This window comes from Neoarius graeffei, chromosome 24, assembly GCF_027579695.1.
Source record: "Neoarius graeffei isolate fNeoGra1 chromosome 24, fNeoGra1.pri, whole genome shotgun sequence".
In the NCBI taxonomy this organism is placed as follows: Eukaryota; Metazoa; Chordata; class Actinopteri; order Siluriformes; family Ariidae; genus Neoarius; species Neoarius graeffei.
In genome coordinates, this window is record NC_083592.1 from 9,144,045 (window position 1) to 9,169,178 (window position 25,134).

At 43.7% G+C, this 25,134-nt stretch overlaps 3 protein-coding genes across 6 annotated transcripts; 1 reads left to right on the plus strand and 2 right to left on the minus strand.

Moving 5' to 3' along the window:
* Positions 1–1,810: 1,810 nt before the first annotated feature.
* Positions 1,811–4,327, plus strand: ankrd34bb (ankyrin repeat domain 34Bb). Of its 2 annotated transcripts, none has more exons than XM_060908026.1 (2): positions 1,811–2,411; positions 2,810–4,327. In XM_060908026.1, the coding sequence occupies exons 1-2, from the start codon at positions 2,170–2,172 to the stop codon at positions 4,257–4,259; spliced, it is 1,692 nt and encodes a 563-aa protein (XP_060764009.1). In that variant the 5' UTR covers positions 1,811–2,169; the 3' UTR covers positions 4,260–4,327. The 2 variants fall into 2 exon arrangements, with proteins under 2 accessions (XP_060764009.1, XP_060764010.1); XM_060908027.1 differs by lacking the exon at positions 1,811–2,411 and adding an exon at positions 2,418–2,673.
* A 90-nt stretch (positions 4,328–4,417) lies between these two features.
* fam151b (family with sequence similarity 151 member B) lies at positions 4,418–13,554 on the minus strand. 2 transcript variants are annotated; one of them, XM_060908028.1, is made up of 6 exons: positions 12,602–13,554; positions 12,306–12,434; positions 7,442–7,601; positions 6,884–7,101; positions 6,507–6,642; positions 4,418–4,869 (listed from the first exon to the last, which is right to left on the minus strand). In XM_060908028.1, exons 1-6 carry the CDS (start codon positions 12,711–12,713, stop codon positions 4,698–4,700), a joined length of 927 nt encoding a protein of 308 aa, XP_060764011.1. In that variant the 5' UTR covers positions 12,714–13,554; the 3' UTR covers positions 4,418–4,697. The 2 variants fall into 2 exon arrangements, with proteins under 2 accessions (XP_060764011.1, XP_060764012.1); XM_060908029.1 differs by having other exon boundaries at positions 12,306–12,431; positions 12,602–13,551.
* Positions 13,555–15,355: 1,801 nt separating this feature from the next.
* ccdc125 (coiled-coil domain containing 125) lies at positions 15,356–24,433 on the minus strand. 2 transcript variants are annotated; one of them, XM_060908035.1, is made up of 12 exons: positions 24,064–24,429; positions 21,647–21,947; positions 21,092–21,150; positions 19,432–19,518; positions 19,245–19,322; positions 19,066–19,151; positions 18,867–18,949; positions 18,662–18,774; positions 17,083–17,190; positions 16,867–17,005; positions 16,376–16,488; positions 15,356–16,220 (listed from the first exon to the last, which is right to left on the minus strand). In XM_060908035.1, the coding sequence occupies exons 2-12, from the start codon at positions 21,933–21,935 to the stop codon at positions 15,960–15,962; spliced, it is 1,416 nt and encodes a 471-aa protein (XP_060764018.1). In that variant the 5' UTR covers positions 21,936–21,947; positions 24,064–24,429; the 3' UTR covers positions 15,356–15,959. The 2 variants fall into 2 exon arrangements, with proteins under 2 accessions (XP_060764018.1, XP_060764019.1); XM_060908036.1 differs by having other exon boundaries at positions 16,127–16,220; positions 16,376–16,480; positions 24,064–24,433.
* Between the last annotated feature and the right edge of the window lie 701 nt (positions 24,434–25,134).

Below are 25,134 nucleotides of genomic sequence, written 5' to 3' on the forward strand. Positions count from 1 at the left end.
CTTTAGGTTAGGGATGCAGTGACAGTGGAACCGTGTTGGTTGTGGGGGCGGAACACCTCCAAGCTCAGCCACCTCATTCACCTCAGAATAATAATCCGATCCTGTGTTGACGCTCAATACGCGAAAGCCACCGTCACATTGCTGCATTGTTCCTCTCTCTCTCTCTCTCTCATGCACACGCTCGACTGTAAGGTGCCGCCTGCCTCCAGACCTGAGAGCTCACACACCTGTTCGTTCTCTCTCCCTCGTTCATGCGCCCTTTCTCTCTCTCACACACGTTCATACACACTCTGGCTCGTTTTATCCACCACTTGTTGACTCTTCAGTTCTTTTGATCTGATATACTGGATAACACTCAGCCTTTTCGCTCGAGTGAGAGACCCCCTTGAACCAAACCTGTTTTGAGGACTGAGATCTGCAGAAAACGAGAGGTAAGCTCAGTGTGGATGTTATGGAGTGTGAATGTTTTCTATACACGGTTTCTCATGTGTGCAGGGAAGTATTGCACATTTTATATAGCTGTTGAATCTGTAATGAGCAAGTGTTGCTGTTGTGTAAAATATGAACACGTTTGCAGATACAAATAATAGAGAAGTAAAAAATATACTCTTATAGCTTTCATTCAAAGTGCAATATGACAAATCCAGTTCTGGTCTGATTTAAAAACATTAAAGTAGCTTTATAGACATAGGTCTGACCTATGCACTTTTAAAAAGTTAGGACTAATTTAATTTAATTTAATCTAAAGTAATTTATTTATAAAGCCCTGACTAACAGACACAAGAGAAATACAAATGCTCTGTGTAGCCTATTGCGGTATCTCGCGTGATTCACCATTCTGCACATGTGAGTCAAGTGGCCTGTTTGGTGTTCCACTTGTGTTTCAATCTTGAGCCCTGATCTACCTAGTGATGCTTGTTTGTTCTACGCTCTTTGGCGCCAGGCAGACATGGAGAGAGGAGTCATTAAGGATTCTCTCTGTTCAAGAGACTGATTGAAGGCCCAGAGAAGAGCGCAGAAAGCATGCCGGGGCTATAAATGCCATCCCAGGGGTGCACAGCATTAGGAGTCAGAGCTTAGTTGTTCTACCGGTGGACTGTGTACTCCTCCAATCAAGAGAGGCGCACATGCCATTTCCGGCCTGCGTATTTTTATTTTCTTCAATATACACCATTTGAGCATGGTGTAATTAGTTTCCATAAAAGGTCCAAATGATTTCGATGCTATTCACTGAAATGAAAACACCAAGTAAATCATTTTTCAAGCATGTTGCTCGGCTGAAATAATTTATGCGTAAAATCCAGTTAATTAAATCTCATGCAAAGTTAAAAGTACGAGAAACTCGTATACAATGCTGCAAAGCAGCTTGGTGTCTGCACCGCTTTTTAAAACGTCTCAGGCCTACTTTTGTCTGGGTGCTGAGGAACCTGTTGAGCTTACTTTTAAAAGCTTGTACGTTCTGTGCCTCGCAAAAACGCACTTCTCGTTTTATGCAACTAAAAATGTGACAGACTTCAGAGTTGCATTTTTAGATTTGAGGACAAGGTCATAAACACAATAGACTCGATCAGCGAGCCAAAGGAGAAGTTTAATCCTTTCAGCAACTGCATGCTTTCTTCTCTCCTTTTTGCTTTTAGCAAATGCAGTCTGATCATTCCTGGCACAATCTAAAATGGTGCAGGATAGATCAGAGCCTTACTTGCATTCTGCCCATCTATTTTTCATTCCTTCTATGTTCTTTAAGGCAGAATGTTTTCATATCCTGGTTTCAATTAATACGTTGAGAGAAGGGGGGGGGGGGGGGGGGGACAGCAACCTTGGGTCAATGAAGTAATCCATACTTGTAAAGGGCTTAAAGCACTTGCATCTTTATTATGACATACTGTTTTGATGCAGTACCATGGTTATTGAAACATTTGTCCTTCATGCTCGTTTAGGAGACGCAAGCTATGGAGAAATGCCTAGCGTTCTGATTTAAGGAAAATGCCAGTCCAGAACAATGATGTATCTAGCAATAAATGAAAACTAATCTATTCGCATGGATTAATCAAGTGCATATACTACCGTACATTATAAATATTAAAACTACATGCCTGACTGTCTGAACTGTCTTTTCACTGGCAGCTCTTCAAAGCTCAGGAACACTCCAACTTGTCCATGAGTCCTTGAATGATCCAGCCATCTGCCTGTCTGAAACAGCAAGAGGTCATGGAGGATTCCACAGAGGTGTGGACTGACGGCAACTCCCTTCTAAAGGCCGTTTATCTTTGCCGTTTGCGGCTGACGCGTCTGCTCGTGGAAGGCGGGGCTTATATTAATGAAAGCAACGAGCGTGGAGAGACCCCACTGATGATTGCATGCAAGACTCACTATACCGATGCTCAGTGTGTGCCCAAGCACAAGATAGTCAGGTATACACTGCTCAAGTCTCTGACTGTATAGCACAGTTTTTCATTTGCAAACACCACCGAACTGACTACCATCAGACCCAAGATTCAGCATTAATGGGACCATAGTAATGTGTACATATTTTTGGGTTGCATCTTTGCTGATTGAAGAACTGTATTGAAAGACCAAATAATTGGCATGGTTGAGGCTCAACAGCAGGGAAGCCACCCAACTACTATCCTGCAGCAGGCTTTGATGATGTCCCAGTTGTCCTTTTAATATCAGGTTAGATGTACTTTACAGCAGGGTTTAATAGCTGTCCACTGACTCAAGTAGCTTACTCAAAGATTAGATCTTGAAAGTTAATTCTTTGGCATTTAGGACTTCCCTTAATCGAGTGGCAATTCCATCGTTTCCACAGGTATCTGCTGGAGAATGGTGCCGACCCAAATATCCAGGACAAATCTGGTAAGACAGCTCTAATGCATGCCTGTGTCGAGCGAGCTGGGGAGGAGGTTTTGTCCCAGCTGCTGTCCAGTGGAGCCGACCTGAGTTTAGAGGACCACTCTGGTTCCTCTGCACTAGTGTATGCTGTTAACGCTGGCGACAAGGAAGCTCTGCGAGTGTTACTAGATGCCTGCAAGGCCAAAGGCAAGGAGGTCATCATTATTACCACAGATAAACTCCCCTCTGGTAGACACATGACCAAACAGTATCTGAATGTCCCTCCACCACCAGATTTGGAGGATCGGTTGTATTGTGTCCCTACCATGTGCATGTCACCCTCTGAAATTAAACTGTCTCCGTCTCGTGTCTCCTCCCATTCAAGCCAGTCACAAAATGCCCTTTTACACCTGGCAGAAAACCAAGCAATGGGTTCGACCCCTGCAACCGCTGCTAATTCAAGGGCAGGGTCACCTACACGGGACCCAAGCCCATTGCAAGCTGCTGGTGTAGCCAGGCTTCTTCACCTTCAAAGGTTACACTCAGAGCCATGGCTAAAGATCCCATCATCCCTGTTGCTGCAGCAAAACAAGGCCTCGTCCTTCACAGAGGAGCTCCTGGATATCACCCCAGAAGAACAGCTCTCTCTCGACTGTAACAGCCATCGTCGTTTGTCTCAAAGAGCACCACCAGTTGCGCGTCATCAAAGCATGGATGCCACTGGTCTTCTCAGAGCCTTGGACAAAGCAACTGAAGCAGAGAAGGAACAAAAGAAGGAGATGAAGTGGCTAAGTGAGAAAATGTCTCATGATGGTGTTTCACTGCCACATATGGACAAAGACCCAGACTGCTTGCCCAGCCTGGCTGTGTCCAGCCTGAAGGATGTTGTGCGCCGCCGCAACATTGGGATGGACCACTACAGCTCAGACTCGCAACTTCCTCAGTTTGGGAGTCAGCACTCAGATGAGCTTTGCAAAGTTGGCACAGTGGAAGGAGGGGGAACGGAAAAGCGCAAGCTAGTTTACAGCAGATCATCCACCCTCTCTGGCTCAAGGGAGTCTCTGGAAAACGTAATCCACAGGAGAAGCCCAGCGATGATGGAGCGCAGAGGATCTGGGGCTCTTTCACTAGATCATATCACACAGACTCGTCCAGGCTACCTGCCGCCACTAAACCTACATGCGCCCCTTCCAGATATCAAAGTTAACATCACCAGCACTAGCGCTGATCGGGGAACCAAACCTGGTCCCGCCACTGCAGCTAGAACTGTAACTATACCTGTTGCTCCTGGCCAGAGGCATTTTGTGCCCTGTGCCCCGAGCCTTCCCCGAGACCAGAAGACCCAAAAGACACTGCTAAGAAGACACTCCATGCAAACAGAGCAGATTAAGCACCTGGCCAACTTCGGGGAGATTTTTGGACAATAAAGTGAATTAATGTACATTTTGCACAGTGCTGTATCAGATAAAGTCAATGCTCACATTTATGGAAATAATGTGTGACTATTCTAATTAATCAGATAAATTATTTGTTCCATGTTCACTATTAAATGTCAAAAAGGAAAAAAAGAGCAGCCATAGATATATAAATTGTCTAATATTGGGGGGGAACCCCACACCATTTAATAAACAGTAGTTAAATATGCATTTTATTATTCAGCTCAGGTATGTCTTGTAGACACGTGCTATCGTATAGTGCACTCAACGTTAAAAACCCTGTGCCTGGTATTAATCCACTGACGATATATAGTCCATGTAATAATGCGTGTACTATACACTTTGTAGACGACACATCATAGCGAGGCATGATTTCTGCTCCAACACACATTCCTCACGTCCTGTAGCCAATTTAATGCAAAGTAACATCTAGCTCTGTTCTAATTTTGACACGGTGTACCCAGGTAAGCTTTTAAACTTTGAAATCTGACTCTCTAAGAGGTCGTAGTAGATTCTGGACTTGCTGAAGTTTTGCCTGTAGGGTAACAGATCCTCCACATTCAGGACGTCACTCTTGCCTGTCCATATGGTTAAAGTGTATCTGAAAGAGAGATGGAAAAACATTTTAGTAAGATGAAGCATAAATTAGTACCCCAAAGCCAGTGGAGTGCATATTGGGATCAGCAGCATAAGAAAATCTTTGTAAGAATAATGGATATGGATAAGCACTATAACCAGGCTAACTAATATCATTTAATTTCAAACTCGTGCTTTTTGCCTCCTTAAGCCTAGGTCACAACCGGACGTGCGATTTTTGGCATTTCCCAAATTGCTGTGTTTTTTTTTTTGTTGTTGTTGTTGTTCGTGGAGAAAGACGCATGTTGGCCGTAAGTTTGTCTTGCAACCTGAAAAAAACCGTAAGCGCCCGTAGAGTTTGTTTGACATGACAAAGAACCTCTGCGGCCGGTCTACGGCTCGAAAATCAGCACGTCACACGCGCGCCCTCCGTGCGTTTCTTGCACGTAGACCAGCCGTAGGAGCACGTACGGCCGGTTGTGACCGAGGCATTAGGCGATTGCAGACTAAATCAACCCCACCCTCACCTAAGTGTCAATGTGTTCTTGATAATGATACTAAATTAATCAAATTCTGTGCATCCACAAGGTTTCATTATAAATTTGCCAAAAGATCATCCAGGTGTTTTTGTTTTCATTATTGACAGAATATTTATCTTAAGGGGTGGCACGGTGGTGTAGTGGTTAGCACTGTTGCCTCACAGCAAGTGGGTTCGAGCCCAGCAGCCAATGGGGGCCTTACTGTGTGGAGTTTGCATGTTCTTCCCGTGTCTGTGTGGGTTTTCCCCACAGTCCAAAGACATGCAGGTGAGGCTAATTGGTGGCTCTAAAATTGACCGTAGGTGTGAATGAGAGTGTGAAAGGTTGATTGTCTCTGTGTCTCAGCCCTGCGATGATCTGGCGACTTGTCCAGGGTGACCCTGCCTTTCGCCCATAGTCAGCTGGGATAGGCTCCAGCTTGCCCATGACCCTGTACAGGATAAGCGGTTACAGACAATGGATGGACGGATTCATCTTCGGGGGCATCCATTGGTGTTTCAGAGTCAGCTTTCTACACAAAGTGTAATAGTGTTGAGAAGAAACAAGTCTGCGTTTTCCTTACTGTTTAAAATTTGGCAGAATTTAAGTAGACAGTCAGAGGTGCCAAACTTTCTAACAAGAAAATCCCTCTGCTAAGACTTTGATAAATACATCAGTGTGTCCACTTGCTAATAAAGTGTTGAGCTGACAAATTTCATGTGCTGTTGCACTGAAGGACAGCATTAAGTCGCACGGTCACTGTTCGAGCACGACTAAAGCATAGAGACCAGACCTCTGAATTGCACTAGACCTAGAAAAGGGAGATAAGAGCAATCCTCCCTCTCTCTAAAATCCCCCTCGCTATTTTTCCAATACACCTTTCAACTCAGTTGAGTGCTTCTATTGTAGTGACAAACAAGTATACGTGGGGGGGCCAAGCACCAGATTATTCCGATCACGTGGCAAAGGCATTCTGATGAACTGTTTTTGTTACACAACACGAATCCAATCAAGCAGGCAATCGATAGCTCAGTGCTAACAAGCACTTAAGAAGCAAACAGGGTGCAGCACAGCCTTAATTGTCTTTGGTATGCTGAATACTGATGTGCTTCTGAGATTGACACATCCAAATGAAATGTCCCACCTGTCCGACTGCTGCAGGAGCCACTGGAATTGAGCAAAGGACTGGGGTAAAAGAGCTGCTCGTACTGGGAACGTCACAGGTTGCGTCAGGTCTTTACACACCGCTTCCATCTGCTGAACCATCTCCCAGCTGTAACCTTCGACCCCATACGGGATACAAAAAACAGAGGTCGATCAAGAACTCCTTTATCCTCCTTAAACTTCCTCTAATTATGGCATTAACCAGGAAACACCACACCAAGTTAAAGGGGTCAATTTCCACTTAATATTTCATCCAATAGAACTTCAAAACACAATATGTTTACATCATAATTGTAGATTTTCGATAATGATATGCAAGAAGAATGGCCACCGATATTGATCACAGCAATGGCTTACCGGGGTTGTTTTTATTCGGAGACCACCCAGTGGTCCAGCCCAAAGAAAGCACATCTCCTTCTGCTTTCATAGCCACTGCTTGTAAAAAAGCCTGGGCATCTAAAGGTGCGTTCGTGCCTCCAGGCCCTGGCAGGATGTCTGCATTGATCCACACAGGCCCCTTCAGCTGATCTCGAACCTTGTCCAGGAGTGCCATTGACTCCACCACTGCTTCTTGGCTAAAGAGATCAAAGAAACTGGGATGTTGTTTCATTTTATTTTGAAAAGTGCTGGGGAAAAATATTGCATGATTTTATTAATTATAAACCAAGTGAATTCTCACTGAAGGCATTTCTGACAAATGAGTGAGTTTTGTCTCAAAGCACTTCAATGTTAGATTTCTATCAGTCACTGGTTTAGAGTTTATTTTTATGGAGTTGCTGTGGTTTACACACCAGTCTGAGAAACCAACAGATTGACTAGATATAAACAGAAATTGAGTGTTTTTTTTTTTAATCCGTTTCCGTTGTGAAAACGAAATGCTTGCACCGAACTGCATTTACAGCAGAAACCTCCAACCTTTTAAAGTCCAGTTTGATCCCTTTGTCTGAGTTCACCACCATTTTCAGCCAGTCTTGCAGTGTGATGTCACTGTCGTTATCTGGTGGATGTGCCATGATTGGTTCCTTTGGTTCACGACCCCGGAGAAGTACATCAGCTTCAATCATGTGTGTGCTATCTTACATGCAAAGGATAAGAAAAAGCACAATTCAGGACCTAATCCAACGATGTCCTGGACAGAAATTCACTTTACAGTTATACGAGTTGAGAGAAAAGGTTCATGAGATTCATCAGCAGTGTGTAAAGCCTGACTGAGGCCCTGTCCACACGGCAACGAATTCAGGCGAATCTGATAAAATTGTTTATCATTTCAGCCTGGCGTCCACACGGCACCGGCGTTTTGGTTGCCCCAAAACGAAATCTTTTGAGAACGGGTTCCAGAGTGAAAAAATCTGGCAACGGCGCCGTTGCGAAGTCGTCTGGATGAGTAGAATGGATTTGTTTACGATGATGTCACAACCACATGACTGTCAGTGCTTCAAACCGGGTAGAAGTGTAACAAACTTGATGCGAGTTGTCAACAAATCCTATAACTTGGTTCATGAAACAGGCTTACAAAATATTTTCACTGTGAATATTTATTGTGTAATGGTGCAAAGTGAGAGAGAGAGAGAATGAATAGCCCTTAGGGCAGAGTCTTTAGTCCAAACACTGCGGAAGCAGTACCAAACCGCGCACCGCCCGTGCGCTTTCCAAAAACAAAAACAATCCCGCCAGCAAAAATAGGAAAAAAAAAAAAAAAAAGGAGCGATCTCACCTCTTCAGATGTTGGTTTAAGTCCGACAATACATTCCTCAAAAAGGGCGTAGAAGAACAAAGTAATCCATCAACGTGTAGCATTCAATTTATTCCGGACCATTAAAGAATTCTGGAGGATATCAGAATGTTGGTGTACCGGCTTCCATCTACCCCCATTCATTTCTCTTTCCGCGTCTTTCGTTTTACGCTACTGATTAATAATCAAAACTTTGTGGCTGATGCTACAGAAGAAGGGGTTTATGCGCATGCGTCTACTACTTCTATTGTTCTGGTGTCTCCGATGGGACCGTCTTACAGCGCACTTAGAGGTGTGGCATGTGTATTGCATCATTTTCAGCAAGAGTTGCGTTGCCATATGTACCTGAAATTTTACTGATCCGTTGCCCATGTGGACGCGATATTTTTTAAAAAAAAAAAAAAATCTCGTTGCCGTTGTCGTGTGGATGTAGCCTGAGTTATGCTTGAAAAAGCTGATGTTCCCAGCAACTAATCACCATTCACCATTATTCCCACTGACTAGGCATTGATCCCCATCATCCACTGTTTAAGGGTTCTCAGAAAGTCTTTTTTTAATGTAACATGTTTTCATATGCAAATGATCATGATGGTTCAATGAATACGTAAATTATTCTATTATCTGATGACTTCTAACAACTTTGAACTAGCATCAAATCTAGATGCTACTTAGCCACACTAACGACTGTAAACAGCTGGTTTAACAGTTTTGTAAATATGTAAATACCCTGTGGTGCTGTAACCCGAGATAGAAGAAATTATATTTCTTTCCATATAACCTGTTAGTATAAATATGCAGGTGATTGCAGAAAATCGTGCACGCTGATTGGTTGAGAAATTCGGACTATTTCTCGATAATCACCCCGAGCGACTCGGCAAAACGGCGGCCGATCACTGTCACTGTAAGTGAGGAAGAATTACAAATGAAAGAAAATGCTGTTCCTAAAAGCACTAAAGATGCTCCAAAGTTTGGTCTAAAACTATTCAAAGGGAAGACGGAACTATGATTTATTTTACCGATTTCAAAACAAAGCGTTTTGTGTGAGTCGGCGTAGATAAGTGATGCAAGTCTGCGCTGTGCCATTATTACATTTACATGCCGCTTTTGAAGATTGAAATAAATGATTTTTTAATATGATTTTTAAAATATAAAATCACCTGCGTATTTGGACTAAAATAATTATTTGCCTTAGGCTCAGTGAATATCAGTGATTATTATACGGCACGAGCTACTTCCGGTAAAATCGCGCGCTCTGATTGGTTCCCTGGCAAGCAGAATTTTCCTGTAATGCCCGTGGGCGACTACGGACTTTCTTTCCAAGGTGCTTGCTTTCAAATGTTGTAAAAAAAACGACAAAAAAAATTATTGGAAATCAAAAACAGTCAAAAGACAAACAAGAGTCACTGAGTTATTCAAGAAATGAGCAACGAAGACCATTCAGAAACTGCAAACCGCTAACAGAAATGCAGTTTTGAAACCATTAGCTGTTTATTCTGCATGTGTGACTCAACTACGTGACAAATATGACGTGACTGAAAGCAGCATCACGTCTCATTATAATGACCGTCGATTTTAATCTTAGAAATAAAAAAGCCAAATAATAATCCATCCATCCGTTATCTGTAGCTGCTTATCCTGTCCTACAGGGTCGCAGGCAAGCTGGAGCCTATGGGTAGTATCTCACTGGGCTGCGACAGCCTGCAACTAGTTGGAGACACAACAATTGCGATAAAATATGTGAATTGGCGACAATTTTCACTTGGAATCACACTGAATTGATGTTCGCATATTTGACCGCAATTGTTGCGTCTCCAACTAGTCGCAGGCTGTCGCAGCCCGACTTTCCCTCGGCAGGCAGGGAAGTAGAGGAAGCGTCACGGAAACTGACTTGAGAAGGGTTCGCGACAGCTTTGCGACACCAGCGACGCATTTGCGGCTATTTTCAGAGAAATTTTGTCGTGCAAATTTTTTGAACATGTTCAAAATTTCAGCGACGAAGAAGCGACACTTTGCGACTCGTGAGGAAATTGAGAAGCCCCGCGAATGTTTCAAGACACTTTTGAAACTCTCTCGCGAATGACGTTGCAAGCTGTTGCAGCCCAGTGAGATACTGGCTTATCCCAGCTGACTATATGAGTGAGAGGCGGGGTACACCCTGGACAAGTCGCCAGGTCATCGCAGGGCTGACACATCTACCCCTTTTCCACCAAATCAGTTCCAGGGCTGGTTCGGGGCCAGGGCTGGTGCTGGTTCACAACTCGTTCAACTTGTGAGCCAGCTGAGAACCAGTTTGCTTTTCCATAGCTCAGGGTGCTAAGGGGAGCCACGTCATTACGTCGCTGTATACGTCAGTTACGTCGCTGCGTTTGCATAAACCTTGACGCAAACATCGAAGCAACAACAACACGGAGAAGAAGTTGAACCGGTTCCAGACTAGCACCAACTCTCTGCTGGGCCAGAGGACAGAACCGCTTACGTCAGCGGGGGGGGTGGAGTTGTTAAGACCAACAACAATAATAAGAGCGCGAAAGATCGCCATTTTTAAGCGACGAGAAGCAGCAGCTGTACAAATGCGAAGTCATCCATTATTATTATTATTATTATTATTATTGCTGCTGCTGCTTCTTCCGTGTTGTTTTTGCTTCGATATTCGCGCCAAGGTTTATGCAAACGTAGCGACGTAATGACGTATACAACAACGTAACTGACGTATACAGCGACGTAATGACGTGTCTTCCCTTAGCACTGCGAGCTATGGAAAAGCAAACTGGTTCTCAGCTGGCTCGCACATTGAATGAGTTGTGAACCAGCACCAGCACTGGCCCCGAACCAGCCCTGGAACTGATTTGGTGGAAAAGGAGTAGAAGAAGCAGCAACAACAATGATGGATGACCTCGCGTTTGTACAACTGCTGCTTCTTGTCGCTTAAAAATGGCGACCTTTCGCGGTCTTGCTATTGTTGTTGGTCTTAACAACTCCCCCCCCCGCTGATGTAAGCGGTTCTTTCCTCTGGCCCAGCAGAGAGTTGGTGCTAGCCTGGAACCGGTTTTTCTGGCCCCAGAGCCAGTTCTTTGTCAGTGGAAACAGAAAACCCAGTTCCAAACTAAGCACTGGCCCCAAACCAGCCCTGGAACTGCTTTAGTGGAAAAGGGGCATCAGACACAAACAACCATTCACACTCACATTTACGGTCAATTTAGAGCCACCAATTAGCCTAACCTATGTGTCTTTGGACTGTAGGGGAAACCGGAGCACCTGGAGGAAACCCACACAGGGAGAACATGCAAACTCCGCACAGAAAGGCCCTCGCCGGTCGCTGGGCTCGAACCCAGGACCTTCTTGCTGTGAGGCGACAGTACGAACCACCGTGCCACCCCGCCAAATAATAAACTCCTTATTAATCCCACTTACTCGGTCTTTAAGGGAAACTATCAGACCATAGGCTCGGCTATTAAGTTGGTAATAATAACCAAGACACTTCGCCTAATTGTGAATTATTATGTAGTCTGACATTCTCATCTCATCATCTCTAGCCGCTTTATCCTGTTCTACACGGTCGCAGGCAAGCTGGAGCCTATCCCAGCTGACTACGGGCGAAAGGCGGGGTTCACCCTGGACAAGTCGCCAGGTCATCACAGGGCTGACACATAGACACAGACAACCATTCACACTCACATTCACACCTACGGTCAATTTAGAGTCACCAGTTAACCTAACCTGCATGTCTTTGGACTGTGGGGGAAACCGGAGCACCCCGAGGAAACCCACGCGGACACGGGGAGAACATGCAAACTCCGCACAGAAAGGCCCTCGCCAGCCACGGGGCTCGAACCCGGACCTTCTTGCTGTGAGGCGACAGCGCTAACCACTACACCACCGTGCCGCCCTAGTCTGACATTCTGTTCAGAAAATCTTCCTTCTTCATGTAACACGTTTTGATATGCAAATGACAACAATGACGTCACTTTTAAAGGACACATTAGCTCCTTCCTCCTGAGTGAGAAGAAAGGAGTGCTGGTTTTTGGTGAGTATAACTGGCACTCTGACCTCGCAGCGCTTCACTGATCCTGCGCTTACTGTTGGCTGCATGCGCCCACCGGATATCCGCAGCACTGCGCTCCTTTAAAGCGCCTGTCTTCAGGAAGTAGCCCACAGTGCGCTCAGCCATTGATGCTGCTGAAAGGATAATTAGTCATGAAGTTATGTCTACTGGAGCTGGCGGAACTACATCAACAAGCATATATAGACTCTTTTTTTAATTATTTTTAGCGCAAATATAAATTTCACAACAAATCAGTTTGAGAGATTCCTGAAACCCAGCTGTAGTTCAGTAAATAACTCACCTGAGGCTCTGGAAGGCGCTTCAGACTTCATAAAATACCAGGTCCAAGTTACAACTGCAACTAATAATAATAATACACAAACACGGCGCACACTGAGTTTATTTAATCCCATAGACTTTAATAAAAGATCGGACTGAACACGAGCGAAACACTGGATCCACGTTTCCGTACGGACGGAATTCAGCGCGCACACTTCCGGTTTGGTGCACACTAAGAATTTAAGTGCAATACCTACCTGTAATCGGGTTTTTTTCCCCACGCTTTCTTTCGAATGATTCCCAAGATTAGTGTTTTCTTTCTTTTAAAAAGTTCATGTTTAAAAAAAAAAGTTTTTGTGTTTCAAATTACATCAAATCATTACAAAAGCACAAACAACTTTTCAATTCTGACTCATGATTCAGCAGTTAGTGGAATATACCTGAGTAACTACTTCATTTCATCTCATCTCATTATCTCTAGCCGCTTTATCCTGTTCTACAGGGTCGCAGGCGAGCTGGAGTCTATCCCAGCTGACTATGGGCGAAAGGCGGGGTTAGTTAACCTAACCAGGGGCGAAGATAGGATTTTTGAACTGGGGGGGACTGAGCTGTCAGCAAATGATTCCATTTTTGTGTATGTATATATATATATATATATATATATATATATATATATACTACCGTTCAAAAGTTTGGGGTCACTTTGAAATGTCCTTATTTTTGAAAGAAAAGCACTGTTCTTTTCAATGAAGATCACTTTAAACTAATCAGAAATCCACTCTATACATTGCTAATGTGGTAAACGACTATTCTAGCTGCAAATGTCTGGTTTTTGGTGCAATATCTCCATAGGTGTATAGAGGCCCATTTCCAGCAACTATCACTCCAGTGTTCTAATGGTACAATGTGTTTGCTCATTGCCTCAGAAGGCTAATGGATGATTAGAAAACCCTTGTACAATCATGTTAGCACAGCTGAAAACAGTTGAGCTCTTTAGAGAAGCTATAAAACTGACCTTCCTTTGAGCAGATTGAGTTTCTGGAGCATCACATTTGTGGGGTCGATTAAATGCTCAAAATGGCCAGAAAAATGTCTTGACTATATTTTCTATTCATTTTACAACTTATGGTGGGAAATAAAAGTGTGACTTTTCATGGAAAACACAAAATTGTCTGGGTGACCCCAAACTTTTGAACGGTAGTGTGTATACATGTTATTTCACCTCCCTCACTGCCATCTCCAGGAACTACCTGCAGGCCAGGACAATGATAACATTTTAACATAGCCTATGGAAATCCAAAGTTTACACATTATCATCACGCACAGAAATTGCAAAACTGCAAAACTAGTTTTAAAACCGCTAAGTTCCAACTGTTAACCATAGCGAGAGGCTGGGCTACGTGTGTGTGTGTAAAGTGTAAACCAGTGCATCCTGACTTTCTAACTATGCCTGTGTGTTGCGTGAGCGGCAGCCAGTCAACAACTCTTCGCAAAGTTTCCTTATGAAACAATATGCTCGCTTAAATTATGGCAGGGAACGCCAGATTAAACATTAAAACTGCCTTCTGAGCACTGTATCTACAGGCTACCACCGAAAGAAGGAGGCTACCAGGCATCTCTACTCCGTACGATTTTACTTTCACTACGACATTACTTTGAACAGACTATCAAAAAATTGCAAGGTGATATGATAAAGTAAGGCAAAGTTTACTTACAGTCTTTTTTTTTTTAAAAAACGATGCAATCGTTTTCTGCCTTTTGGCACCCTTCGTCATGCCGTGTTGGGGTCCTGAACTAGGAGCAGCTGTCCCTGATATGCCTGTCAAACTTGTAACCATAGCAACCAAGCTCAAGCTCGCAACCCGTGCAGTCTGCGCAGTTGCAACTATGTATGTACTGCTGTGCACCTCAATAAACCGAATGGTAATTAGTCTTTTGATTTTTCCGTGAGGTTTGCCTTATGCAAAGAAAGACAGCATAGACGTTTTTTCCTCCCTATAAGTGGGGGGGACCGAACAAGGTGAATTTAAATCTGGGTGGGACGAATACCCCCGTCCCCCCCTCTATCTGCGCCCGTGAACCTAACCTGCATGTCTTTGGACTGTGGGGGAAACCGGAGCACCCGGAGGAAACCCACGTGGACACGGGGAGAACATGCAAACTCTGCACAGAAAGGCCCTCGCCAGCCACAGGGCTCGAACCCGGACCTTCTTGCTGTGAGGCAACAGCGCTAACCACTACACCACCGTGCCACCCTATATTTGTACTTTCCCTGTGTATTTTTAATTAAATGGAATACTCTCTGGGCGGCACGGTGGTGTAGTGGTTAGCGCTGTCGCCTCACAGCTAGAAGGTTCTGGGTTCGAGCCCAGCGGCCAATGAGGGCCTTTCTGTGTGGAGTTTGCATGTTCTCCCCGTGTCCGCGTGGGTTCCCTCCGGGTGCTCCAGTTTCCCCCACAGTCCAAAGACATGCAGGTTAGGATAATTGGTGACTCTAAATTGACCGTAGGTGTGAATGTGAATGGTTGTGTGTCGGCCCTGCGACGACCTGGCAACTTGTCCAGGGTGAACCCCGACTCTCATCCATAGTCAGCTGGGATAGGCTCCAGCTTGCCTGCGACCGTGTAGAACAGGATAAGCAGCTACAGATGATTGATGGATGGATGGAATTCTCTCTCTCTCTTATATACACACACTACATAATTTAGACCTTCAAAGTACTCATAAATTCTCGAAGGTCTTCTCTTATCTAGTCATTGATTATACACTGTTCATCTAAAGAAAGGACTCGTTTTATTTGCATTTGGCCTACATTTAAGTTTAAAGCATCCAATCATCTATTAAATTCATTTACATTTTACTTTTTTAATACTTGATTACGTTTAAAAGTAGCAACTTTCTGATCATCTCCCAGATCCATTATTGTCTGGAGATTTTTACTTTTAACTTCAGAACATTTATACTTTTAAGTCTAATTCATTTCTCAGTACGTTTCCACGCCTGTCAGCATGCTATTTGACACAAAGAAAGAAAAATTCAAATTAATTGGCTCAAAATAGGTTTCGATATGTTTAGAGCAAGACGTTAGATTTGAAATAAAAACGGAAAATGTGCAAAACAAAACATCTAAAACATATACAATGTCTTCCGAAGAACACTAGTCATTTATAACTCAAATATCAGTCCTGTGATCGTCTTCTTACATATCAACAGTCAGAATGTTCATTTCACTTCGATGATGTTGATTCAGTCTCAGCTGATATTTCATATACATATTATTCATTCTTGGTGAAAAGCTCCAAACGCTGTAAATGTTGGGGTATTTGATTATATTTTTGCCTCGAATAAGCGTCTTTACTCCTCCTGTTTACCCCTTACTCTCATTTCGCCATTCCCGTCTTCTCTTCATGCTTGCCCACGATCACTGGTATGTTATCACATGAACATAACGACAGATTATCAGCTCCTGATTCCACTGAGCATTTGGATCTGTCCAAATCTGGTTTAAATTCAGCCCCGTTGTGTGAGATGTCCAGCTCCTTGAGCTGTGCGTGAAGACGTTTCTCCAGGTCCTCATAACTCCGTGCTAACATGTAGCTGACCTTCCGCTGATGGGCCAAGGCTTCTTCTTTATCACTGAGCTGAAACAGATGATAAACATTACTCTTGCATTTAATCTCCTAGTTCGTGTTTGGGTTTGTTTGGAGAAATGAGTTCTCTCTCAATGCTAAATGAAGATGAGGATCAAATATTCCAGTTGTACAGCTAAGTGGCATGTTCTGGAAGGAATACACACCAGATCGAGCAGCAGCTGCAGGGTTTCTTTCGGGTTGTTCAGGACTTTTCCTTCTCTGAGAGATGGCAGAAATCTCTTCAGCGCCTGAGTCACGCCAGCCGAGTCCTGCTTCCCTGTGATGATGATACATTAGTCTGACTGTGATATCTGAAGGACACTGGAAATGTGTAAACAGTTAATACTGAATACTCAGTGTTGTGTAAAACACTCAGTGTTGTGCTGCTATAATAAAATAATCAACGACAGCATGACATGACATCTTTCCTGAAGATGTCGGAAAACTTAAACGTACAGCTTTACCTCTGGCTGTTATAAAAGCACTGATACTGGAGACTCCTTCCATACGTGTGAAATAAACATGTCCTTACAGAAAACTTCACCATAGTGTTTGGGACTTACAGCTGCACTACTGTCAGGGCTGCTCTTATAGAAAAGTAATCAACACCAATCAGAATATCAGTGTTTAAAAACATGGAGGTTAGTTACTGCACCTCTCTCTGGTGTGTGCGTGCTGCTTTGTGCCAGCTGCAGCACTTTCTCACTCCGTCTCCTCAGCTGCTGCTCGAATGCAATCCGGAACGCGTCCACCATCACTAATGCTTCGTCCTTCCTCCTCCTCTGCAGCTCCAGCTACGCACACACACACACACACACTTTAATATGTCCAGAAAGACATTTAAAAAAAACCTTCACTTACTTTTACACACCTCTTGTTTAAGCTGAAGGACTTGCTTGCGGCTTGCAGCTGCGCTCTTGGCACAGGAACACGGTTCTCCTGCGCTGGAGCTGCACTTACACGCCCCGTACACAGCCAGCTGGGAAACACACCATACACCTTTCACAATTTTATCACTTTCTGTCTGTTGGTCTAGCTGTCTAAGCATCCATCTGGATAAAAGAATTTGAAACCTGGATGAATGAATGGATAGACATAGACTTGTATGGATAGCTAGATGGATGGTGGATAGACAGCCATCTAACTGTCCACCTGCATCCATCTTATACAGTCTATCCATCCATGCATTCCTTAACCTATCCATCTACATCTATCATTAAGCCCATCCTTCCATCCACCTTACTTAGAATTCAGTCATTCTTCAAACTACCCATCATTCACTCTAGTTATCTGCATACATCCATTCGTTTATCTATCCATCTTTCCACTACTTCACCAAATCAATCCATCTACACCAAGTCATCATTCGTACTTCAAACTATCCATCTTTATTCTCTCCACATTCACTAGATATGAGCAATCGCGCGCTCTGATTGGCTACTCTACTGCTAGGATATCAGCTCATATACCGTGAGTAGAGAAAAACAAAATGGTGGAGCGCATCAAGTCAGATATATCACTTTATCAAGTATTTAAAAGAAACAGAAATAGCTAAAAGAATATAGCGTCCTCCCCCCAAACAAAAAATTCTCCTGTTCCACACTCCAGCCCAGTCGGTGGCAGTAATGCACCTTAAAGTTGGTTTGACCACTGCCAAAAACCCTAAAGAAGAAGAAAATGGCGGTGCATGTTGCTGAACCAACTGAGGACGAAATAAAAACTCTGCTCGAAAACAAAACCACAAAAAATTAAAAAAGCGACAAAATATGGAATAAAAGTATTCGATGGTAAGAATGTATCTTTTTTTCCCCCAAGAATTACCGTGTTTTTCACAAATTGCTGCTGTTATTTTGCCGGTTTGTTTACATTCTAAGAGCAAATGAGTTTGTTGGACGTTTTGTATAAAATTTTTATTTATCAAATTTGCAAAAAATAAAAATGCTCCGTTTCTCAAAATCCAGTGAATGTGGATAGAATAAAACAGTTATTCCACTCAATCTCGTCGTACATGGATTATGGACAACTCGGTGCTACACACCTTGTCGGCTATCAGCTCATGTACAACTCAATTTCGTGGAATAACTTAAATGTCTAGTCTTCCAAGCATCTGACAATCTGTCCGTCTCAAAATCCATCCATCCATCCATCCATCCATCCATCCAAACTTTTGTTTGTCTGTCCACCAGCTTATAGCTTTGGAATCCAGCCATGCGTCTATCCATAACTGTTTTTCATCATCATCTATATATTATTCTCTTTCTTTCTGTCCATTCAACATCTACCACTATAAACATACAGTACTTCAACATCTCTCTGTATTGAAATCTGGTGGATCCTTCCATCCACCATGTTCCTATTCAACCAACTCTCCATCTCGTAATCCTTCCATCCATCCATCCATCCATCCATGTTCCTCTCTATCTTTTTACTTATCCCTCCATTGATAGTACCTCCAGTGCAGATCCCTCTCTGCTTTGGCTGCATGGTGGCTGGGTCTTCTGGAAGTCTCTTCTCTCCTGAGCGCTCAGTAAGCCCAGGAGCTCCAGACACTGCTGACTTAATGCTAGAACACACACACAGCAACAGTGATCAATAAACCTCTTTATATTCAGCTCATTTGCAGCAACATCAGCTTCTCAGTTTCTCGACACTCACACATATTCTCTCTGTGCAGCTCCTGGAACTGCTCCAGTCTCTCATCAAGAGCTCTGCTCAAGGCCTGGTTCTCTGCACACACCCTGTCGTACACATGTATTTTACTTTTCATTTTTCAAATCAACCTGATTTCAAGTGTTTTGAAAGCAAAGCAGATTTTGAACCACAAATCCATCAGCCCTGATGTGTACCACCTTACCTGTCGTATTTCAGCTCCCATGCATGCTCTACATTCTGAAACTGCACCTGGTTGAAGGTGATCTCCCACTGCAAAGCGTTCACTTCCTGCGCATGGAGCGTTCAGAGAACATCCTGATCAGATAATAGTTACTCAATTCAAACCAGATACATTCTGCACATTATAAACATGTAATTCACCTTTTCCAGAACTTTGGCCCGCTCTTCACTTTTCTGCAGCAGGATCTTGGTGTGACTGGTGGCTTTATCTAATATGGCCTTTTGGATAAAAAAATACAGCTCATGGACGAGTGAACATTTTTAAAAAATGCATATAATATAGTCCTAATACACTGTATAATGAGTAGGGCATCTGTGTGTGTGTTACTTGGCCTTGCAGGATTCTCAGAGCTTCATGTTTGCCTTCAAGATGTCGATGTGTCACTTCCAGTTCTGTCCTCAACAGCGCCACTTCCTACAGGGCACAACACCACACGTTATTCTCTCCACATTCACTGGATATGAGCAATTGCGTGCTCTGATTGGCTACTCTACTACTCAGCTATCAGCTCATATACCATGAGTAGAGAAAAACAGAATGGCAGAGCGTATTGCTGAAGCAACCGAGGACGAAGTAAAAACTCTACTCAAAAACAACCCCCCCCCCAAAAAAAGCAACAAAATATGGAATAAAAGTATTTGATGGTAAGAACGTATCTTGTTTATTTTTCAAGAATTAGTATTATTAAGGCATTTTTCACAAATTGCTCCTGTCATTTCGCCAGTTTGTTTACATTCTAAGCGGAAATGATTTTGTCAGACGTTTTGCATAAAAAGTTTTTCTTTATCAAATTTGCAAAAAATAAAAATGCTCTGTTTCTCAAAATCCAGTGAAGATGGATAGAATAAAACAGTTATTCCACTCAATCTCGTCGTACATGACTTATAGCCAACTCAGTGTTACGCACCTCATCGGTTATCAGTTCATGTTCGACTCGATTTCATGGAATAACTGTTAAGTATGATGTTAAGGCTTGTAAGGAGAGAGACAGAGAGAGAGAAAGAGAGTATCTATCTATTTATTTATTTTTGCCTTTCTACACTGCGCTCTATACCAGAACCAAATAATATTCTGAGAAAAAACAAAACAAAGATTAAAGTCATAAATTTACAAGAAAAAAAAAAGCATGGATATTCTCTGAGAAAACAATCACAAGCTTTCCAGCTTCCTGGCTGCAGTGCATTCTGAGAAATGTAGTTAAAAATTTCTTAGCACCTTATTCTTTTATATTGCGTTATCGAAGCAGAAAGGCTGCATTTCGTATAACTTTCGGCTCAGCCGTGGTGTCTGTGGTGTGATTATGTTGATCCAACCTTGTGAAGTGAAGCGATGTGCTTTCTTGCAGGGCATTATGGGTAATAATGAGACTGCCCTGTCACTTGGGTCATTTCCCAATTCTGGCGTGAATAAGTGAATTGAACTGCATGTTTGATTTGAATCATTGCCAACTGAATGATTTCCTCTGTCGCTTATCGACACTCCCACCTGAACAAACACTCAGTACTCAGTAGGTTGTGTGTCATGTCCATAAATATCCCTGCTAATAATGGAGATGAGGAAGATATAAAGTGCATGTTTTCCAACTGTACTGCTATAAAAGCTAGAAATAATAAAAGATTACCCTGATCTGTGGAAGAAAAACCCCACACACATGTACACTAACAAATGTGTAAATAATTATCAACCAGAATAGCTTGTGATAGGTGAGCCATTAAGGTTTTCTTTGACTAACCAGAAGTTTCCCAGATGCGAGCCAATGAACCGGTCAGGGGTGGGTTTCCCAAAAGCCTCTTGATGCCAAGAGCATCTTCACTAGAAGAGAGAGTGTTCATTGTGATGCTCGCACTGCCATTTAATGATTATCTCTGCACTACGATGCTTTTGGGAAACCCACCCCAGCTCAGTGCTCGGATTAGATTCTGCTTCACAACAGTCTCCTGAATGAATAAAATGAATAAACCCTCGCAGTGAGAGAGTGTCGTTGTACCTCTGTGACTTCCTGCAGTCTCCTCTGCAACGCCTCACTGGACTCACCGGCACTGAGCTCTGTCAGAAAATAATAATTAACTCATAAATACAGTATGTTCATTATAACCGTGGAAAAGTTTTAGCCCTGGGTTTGTTTTGGTGACGGTTCTGGTGCGTCATCAAAGCTGTGAGAAACATCACGTGCTCACAAAGGACCTTTTGTCATGAACACACCAAAGTCAACAAGTTCCAGTAGCTCAGAACAGGACACAGTCTCTCAGACGCTCTGTCTCTCATTTTAGCTATTAGTTTATGATCAGGTAATGGGGTAATTACCCGCAGACGTCATCAAGAGCAAATGCTCGCATTTGCATTTTAGAGATGCTTAAGTCAACATCTTGAGGGCAGCTCTAAAGAATGGAGCAGGAAACCTGTGTTTGAAATCAGTCAACTGTATCTCAGGACAATCCTACAGTACATATAAACACTTGTGCTCTACGTTCTGATCCATACTTCAGAAATACGGTCAAACAAAGATGGCACTATGGCTGTTTTTCAGCTAGTTTAGACCGACCTGAGTCTCTGAGCCTCCACTGAGAGATCCTTTCTGCCTCCAGCTCCTTTCTGAAAGCGGTGTACATGGCGCTGCACGATGTCCAGGAGAAAGAGCCACCGCTACCTTCACCGCACCATTTAGATGGTTTCACATGGGCCAGCAGATCCATAAAGTCCCCTCTGCTCCTGTTCCGTGACCGACGGATCCCTCCTACGGACTGCGTGCCGTCCCCGAGATCTCCCTCTGCCATGTCATCTTCTGAGGGCTGATCCAGGGTACTCGCTTGTTCTCGGTCTCCGTTCATCATCTCCAGCTTCACCTGGACTCAGAGCCATAAAGAACCATTTCAGAGATTTTTTTTTTCTAAAATCCTCTGCTAATTTAGCAACCCAAAGTTCTGTAATATAATAACTGGAGTATTATTCACATGCCATGATCATTGTTCATGATCTGATAAAGAACTCAGCTGTGACTGTTCACGTTTCTTCTCTCATTAATACATAGTGGAAGTGTTTGTAACAGTCAGAGGCGAAGCTGTTTTGAAATGTAACTATAAACGGATACAAAAAGTACGTGTTATTTTGAATGGAAAATAGCTGCGGTTTAAGAGGAATAATCTGGAACACTCGATGTTCTGTTAAAGGAAATAACGAGCTTTGTAGTTGTAATAATCCCTCAGCTTCATCACACCACAAGGTCGTTGATTCTCATCTCATCTCATTATCTCTAGCCGCTTTATCCTTCTACAGGGTCGCAGGCAAGCTGGAGCCTATCCCAGCTGACTACGGGCGAAAGGTGGGGTACACCCTGGACAAGTCGCCAGGTCATCACAGGGCTGACACATAGACACAGACAACCATTCACACTCACACCTACGGTCAATTTAGAGTCACCAGTTAACCTAACCTGCATGTCTTTGGACTGTGGAGGAAACCGGAGCACCCGGAGGAAACCCATGCAGACACAGGGAGAACATGCAAACTCCGCACAGAAAGGCCCTCGCCGGCCACGGGGCTCGAACCCGGACCTTCTTGCTGTGAGGCGACAGCGCTAACCACTACACCACCGTGCCACCCAATGTCGTTGATTATTTATCGAAAATGGCACAACAGTGAGAGTTTTATTCCTTAAGCCAGTATCTCACTGGGCTGCAACAGGTTGCGAACGTCATTCGCGAGAGAGTTTCAAAAGTGTCTTGAAACATTCGCAGGGCTTCTCAATTTCCTCGCATGAGTCGCAAAGTGTCGCTCCTTCGTCGCTGAAATTTTGAACACATTCAAAAAATGCGTGCGACAAAATTTCTCTCAAAATAGCTGCAAATGTCGCAAAGCCGTCGCGAAACCTTCTCAAGTCAGTTTTTGCAAGACAGGAAGTGCGAGTTCTTCAGCCAGTATGTCACTGGACTGCGACAGCCTGTGACTAGTTGGAGATACAACAATTGCGGTAAAATATCTCATCTCATTATCTCTAGCCGCTTTATCCTGTTCTACAGGGTCGCAGGCAAGCTGGAGCCTATCCCAGCTGACTACGGGCGAAAGGCGGGGTACACCCTGGACAAGTCGCCAGGTCATCACAGGGCTGACACATAGACACAGACAACCATTCACACTCACATTCACACCTACGGTCAATTTAGAGCCACCAGTTAACCTAACCTGCATGTCTTTGGACTGTGGGGGAAACCGGAGCACCCGGAGGAAACCCACGCAGACACGGGGAGAACATGCAAACTCTGCACAGAAAGGCCCTCGCCGGCCACGGGGCTCGAACCCGGACCTTCATGCTGTGAGGCGACAGTGCTAACCACTACACCACCGTGCCACCCGCGGTAAAATATGCGAATATCAATTCAGTGTGATTCCAAGTGAAAATTGTCGCTAATTCGCATATTTTATCGCAATTGTTGTGACTCCAACTAGTCACAGGCTGTTGCAGCCCAGTACTGGCTTTACATATTCATTAATGAGTGACAGACCTTCAGGATGTGATGTTTTATCATTAACCCAAATGTCCTAAATTCTTAGGAAAATATTTCCTTAATAACTCAAGCTACAATGAGAACTGTTTATGTAATTCTTTTTTTCTTGAAAAGGTTCTTTATAGAACCTTGAAGGATCCCTCCAGCGGGACAAACTGAAGAGAATAGGTTCTCGAGTGAACCTGAGGAGGGTTTTTTTTTCCATGACAATCTCTTTATTTAATTCAGAAGTACAGATATTACCTGTAAACTATTTGTGAGAAAGGTGTTTAAGTTCCCTGACTGTAGTGAAAGTGTGTAGAGGAGGAGAGTGGTGATTGATCTATTGCTCCAAGCACCATCTGTTTGGTAAAGCGCACAGAGGTCGATGCCAAATAAAACATCTGTGTTTAAAAAAAAAAGTGTATCTCGTGTTAATTTGGATTGAAAACGTGCATGAAGAAAGCGTGGAACTCACCTGTCACCTGAACACCTGTCCGAGCAGCACAGCACCAGGAGTGATGGCGGAAATACACCCGTGTGTGTGTGTGTGTGTGTTACAGGCTGTACACATACACACCACCGCGATCACACACGCACACACACGGGTGTGTCTCACACACACTTCCAGCCCGAGCTGGAACTCCAGGCTCCGTCTAAAGCGGATCTAGTGGAACTTTCTTCTTCTTCCTGCATCCGCGATAATGATTTAAAAAAAGGGTAGCAAGAGTTCCTCCTCAAGGGATCCAGGATCTAAACAATTCAGAATAAAGCTCGAACCGGCGTGAGGAGTCGTTCCCGAACGAGTCGGCTCTTTGAGTCGAATCTTTTATGTGAACCGACTCATATGAACCTTTCTCCCCCATTTGAAGAAGAAACCTTTATTTGTCGCATGCACACTTCAAGCACAGTGAAATTCATCCTCTGCACTTAACCCATCTGAAGCAGTGAACACACACACACAGAGCAGTGGGCAGCCACAGTACAGTGCCCGGGGAGCAGTCAGGGGTTAAGTACCTCACTCAAGGGCACTTCAGCCCAAGGCCGCCCCACGTTAACCTAACTGCATGTCTTTGGACTGTGAGGGAAACCCATGCGGACAACATGCAAACTCCACACTGAAAGGCCCTCGCCGGCAGCTGGGTTCGAACCCAGAACCTTCTTGCTGTGAGACGACCATGCTAACCACTCCATTTATTTATGTAATCTGGTTTTACACTCTACTGATTAGATGCTGTGAAAGACTTATTTGGAAACCCCGTTTCCTTGATCATGCCGTTTGATGACGTAAACAGAACGTAGTAATGTTCTTTAATCACAGGTCTATCGTTAGAGGATCTTCATCCAGTAGCCTGTACCAATATGTAATTTCCTTTACTATTAACAGGTGGTGCTGTGGTTAGCACTGTTGCATCACAGCAAGAAGGTTCTAGGTTCGAGCCTAGTGGCCGACGGGGGCTTTTCTGTGTGGAGTTTGCATGTTCTCCCCATGTCTACGTGGGTTTCCTCTGGTTTCCCCCACAGTCCAAAGGCAAGCAGGTTCAGATAA

Bases quoted from the DNA above. Each gene is read 5' to 3' on its own strand.
- fam151b (XM_060908028.1), bottom strand. From the start codon at position 12,713: ATGGGATTAAATAAACTCAGTGTGCGCCGTGTTTGTGTATTATTATTA. The intron at 12,435-12,601 runs GTGAGTTATTTA...TTATCCTTTCAG, and splicing joins AGCGCCTTCCAGAGCCTCAG to CAGCATCAATGGCTGAGCGC. The intron at 7,602-12,305 runs GTCAGAGTGCCA...TTTGCATGTAAG, and splicing joins GATCAGTGAAGCGCTGCGAG to ATAGCACACACATGATTGAA.
- ccdc125 (XM_060908035.1), bottom strand. From the start codon at position 21,935: ATGATGAACGGAGACCGAGAACAAGCGAGTACCCTGGATCAGCCCTCA. The intron at 19,152-19,244 runs GTGAATTACATG...CTCCATGCGCAG, and splicing joins GGGCCAAAGTTCTGGAAAAG to GAAGTGAACGCTTTGCAGTG. The intron at 18,775-18,866 runs GTGAGTGTCGAG...TGTGTGTTCTAG, and splicing joins GCTGCACAGAGAGAATATGT to CATTAAGTCAGCAGTGTCTG.
- ankrd34bb (XM_060908026.1), top strand. From the start codon at position 2,170: ATGATCCAGCCATCTGCCTGTCTGAAACAGCAAGAGGTCATGGAGGAT. The intron at 2,412-2,809 runs GTATACACTGCT...TCGTTTCCACAG, and splicing joins CCCAAGCACAAGATAGTCAG to GTATCTGCTGGAGAATGGTG.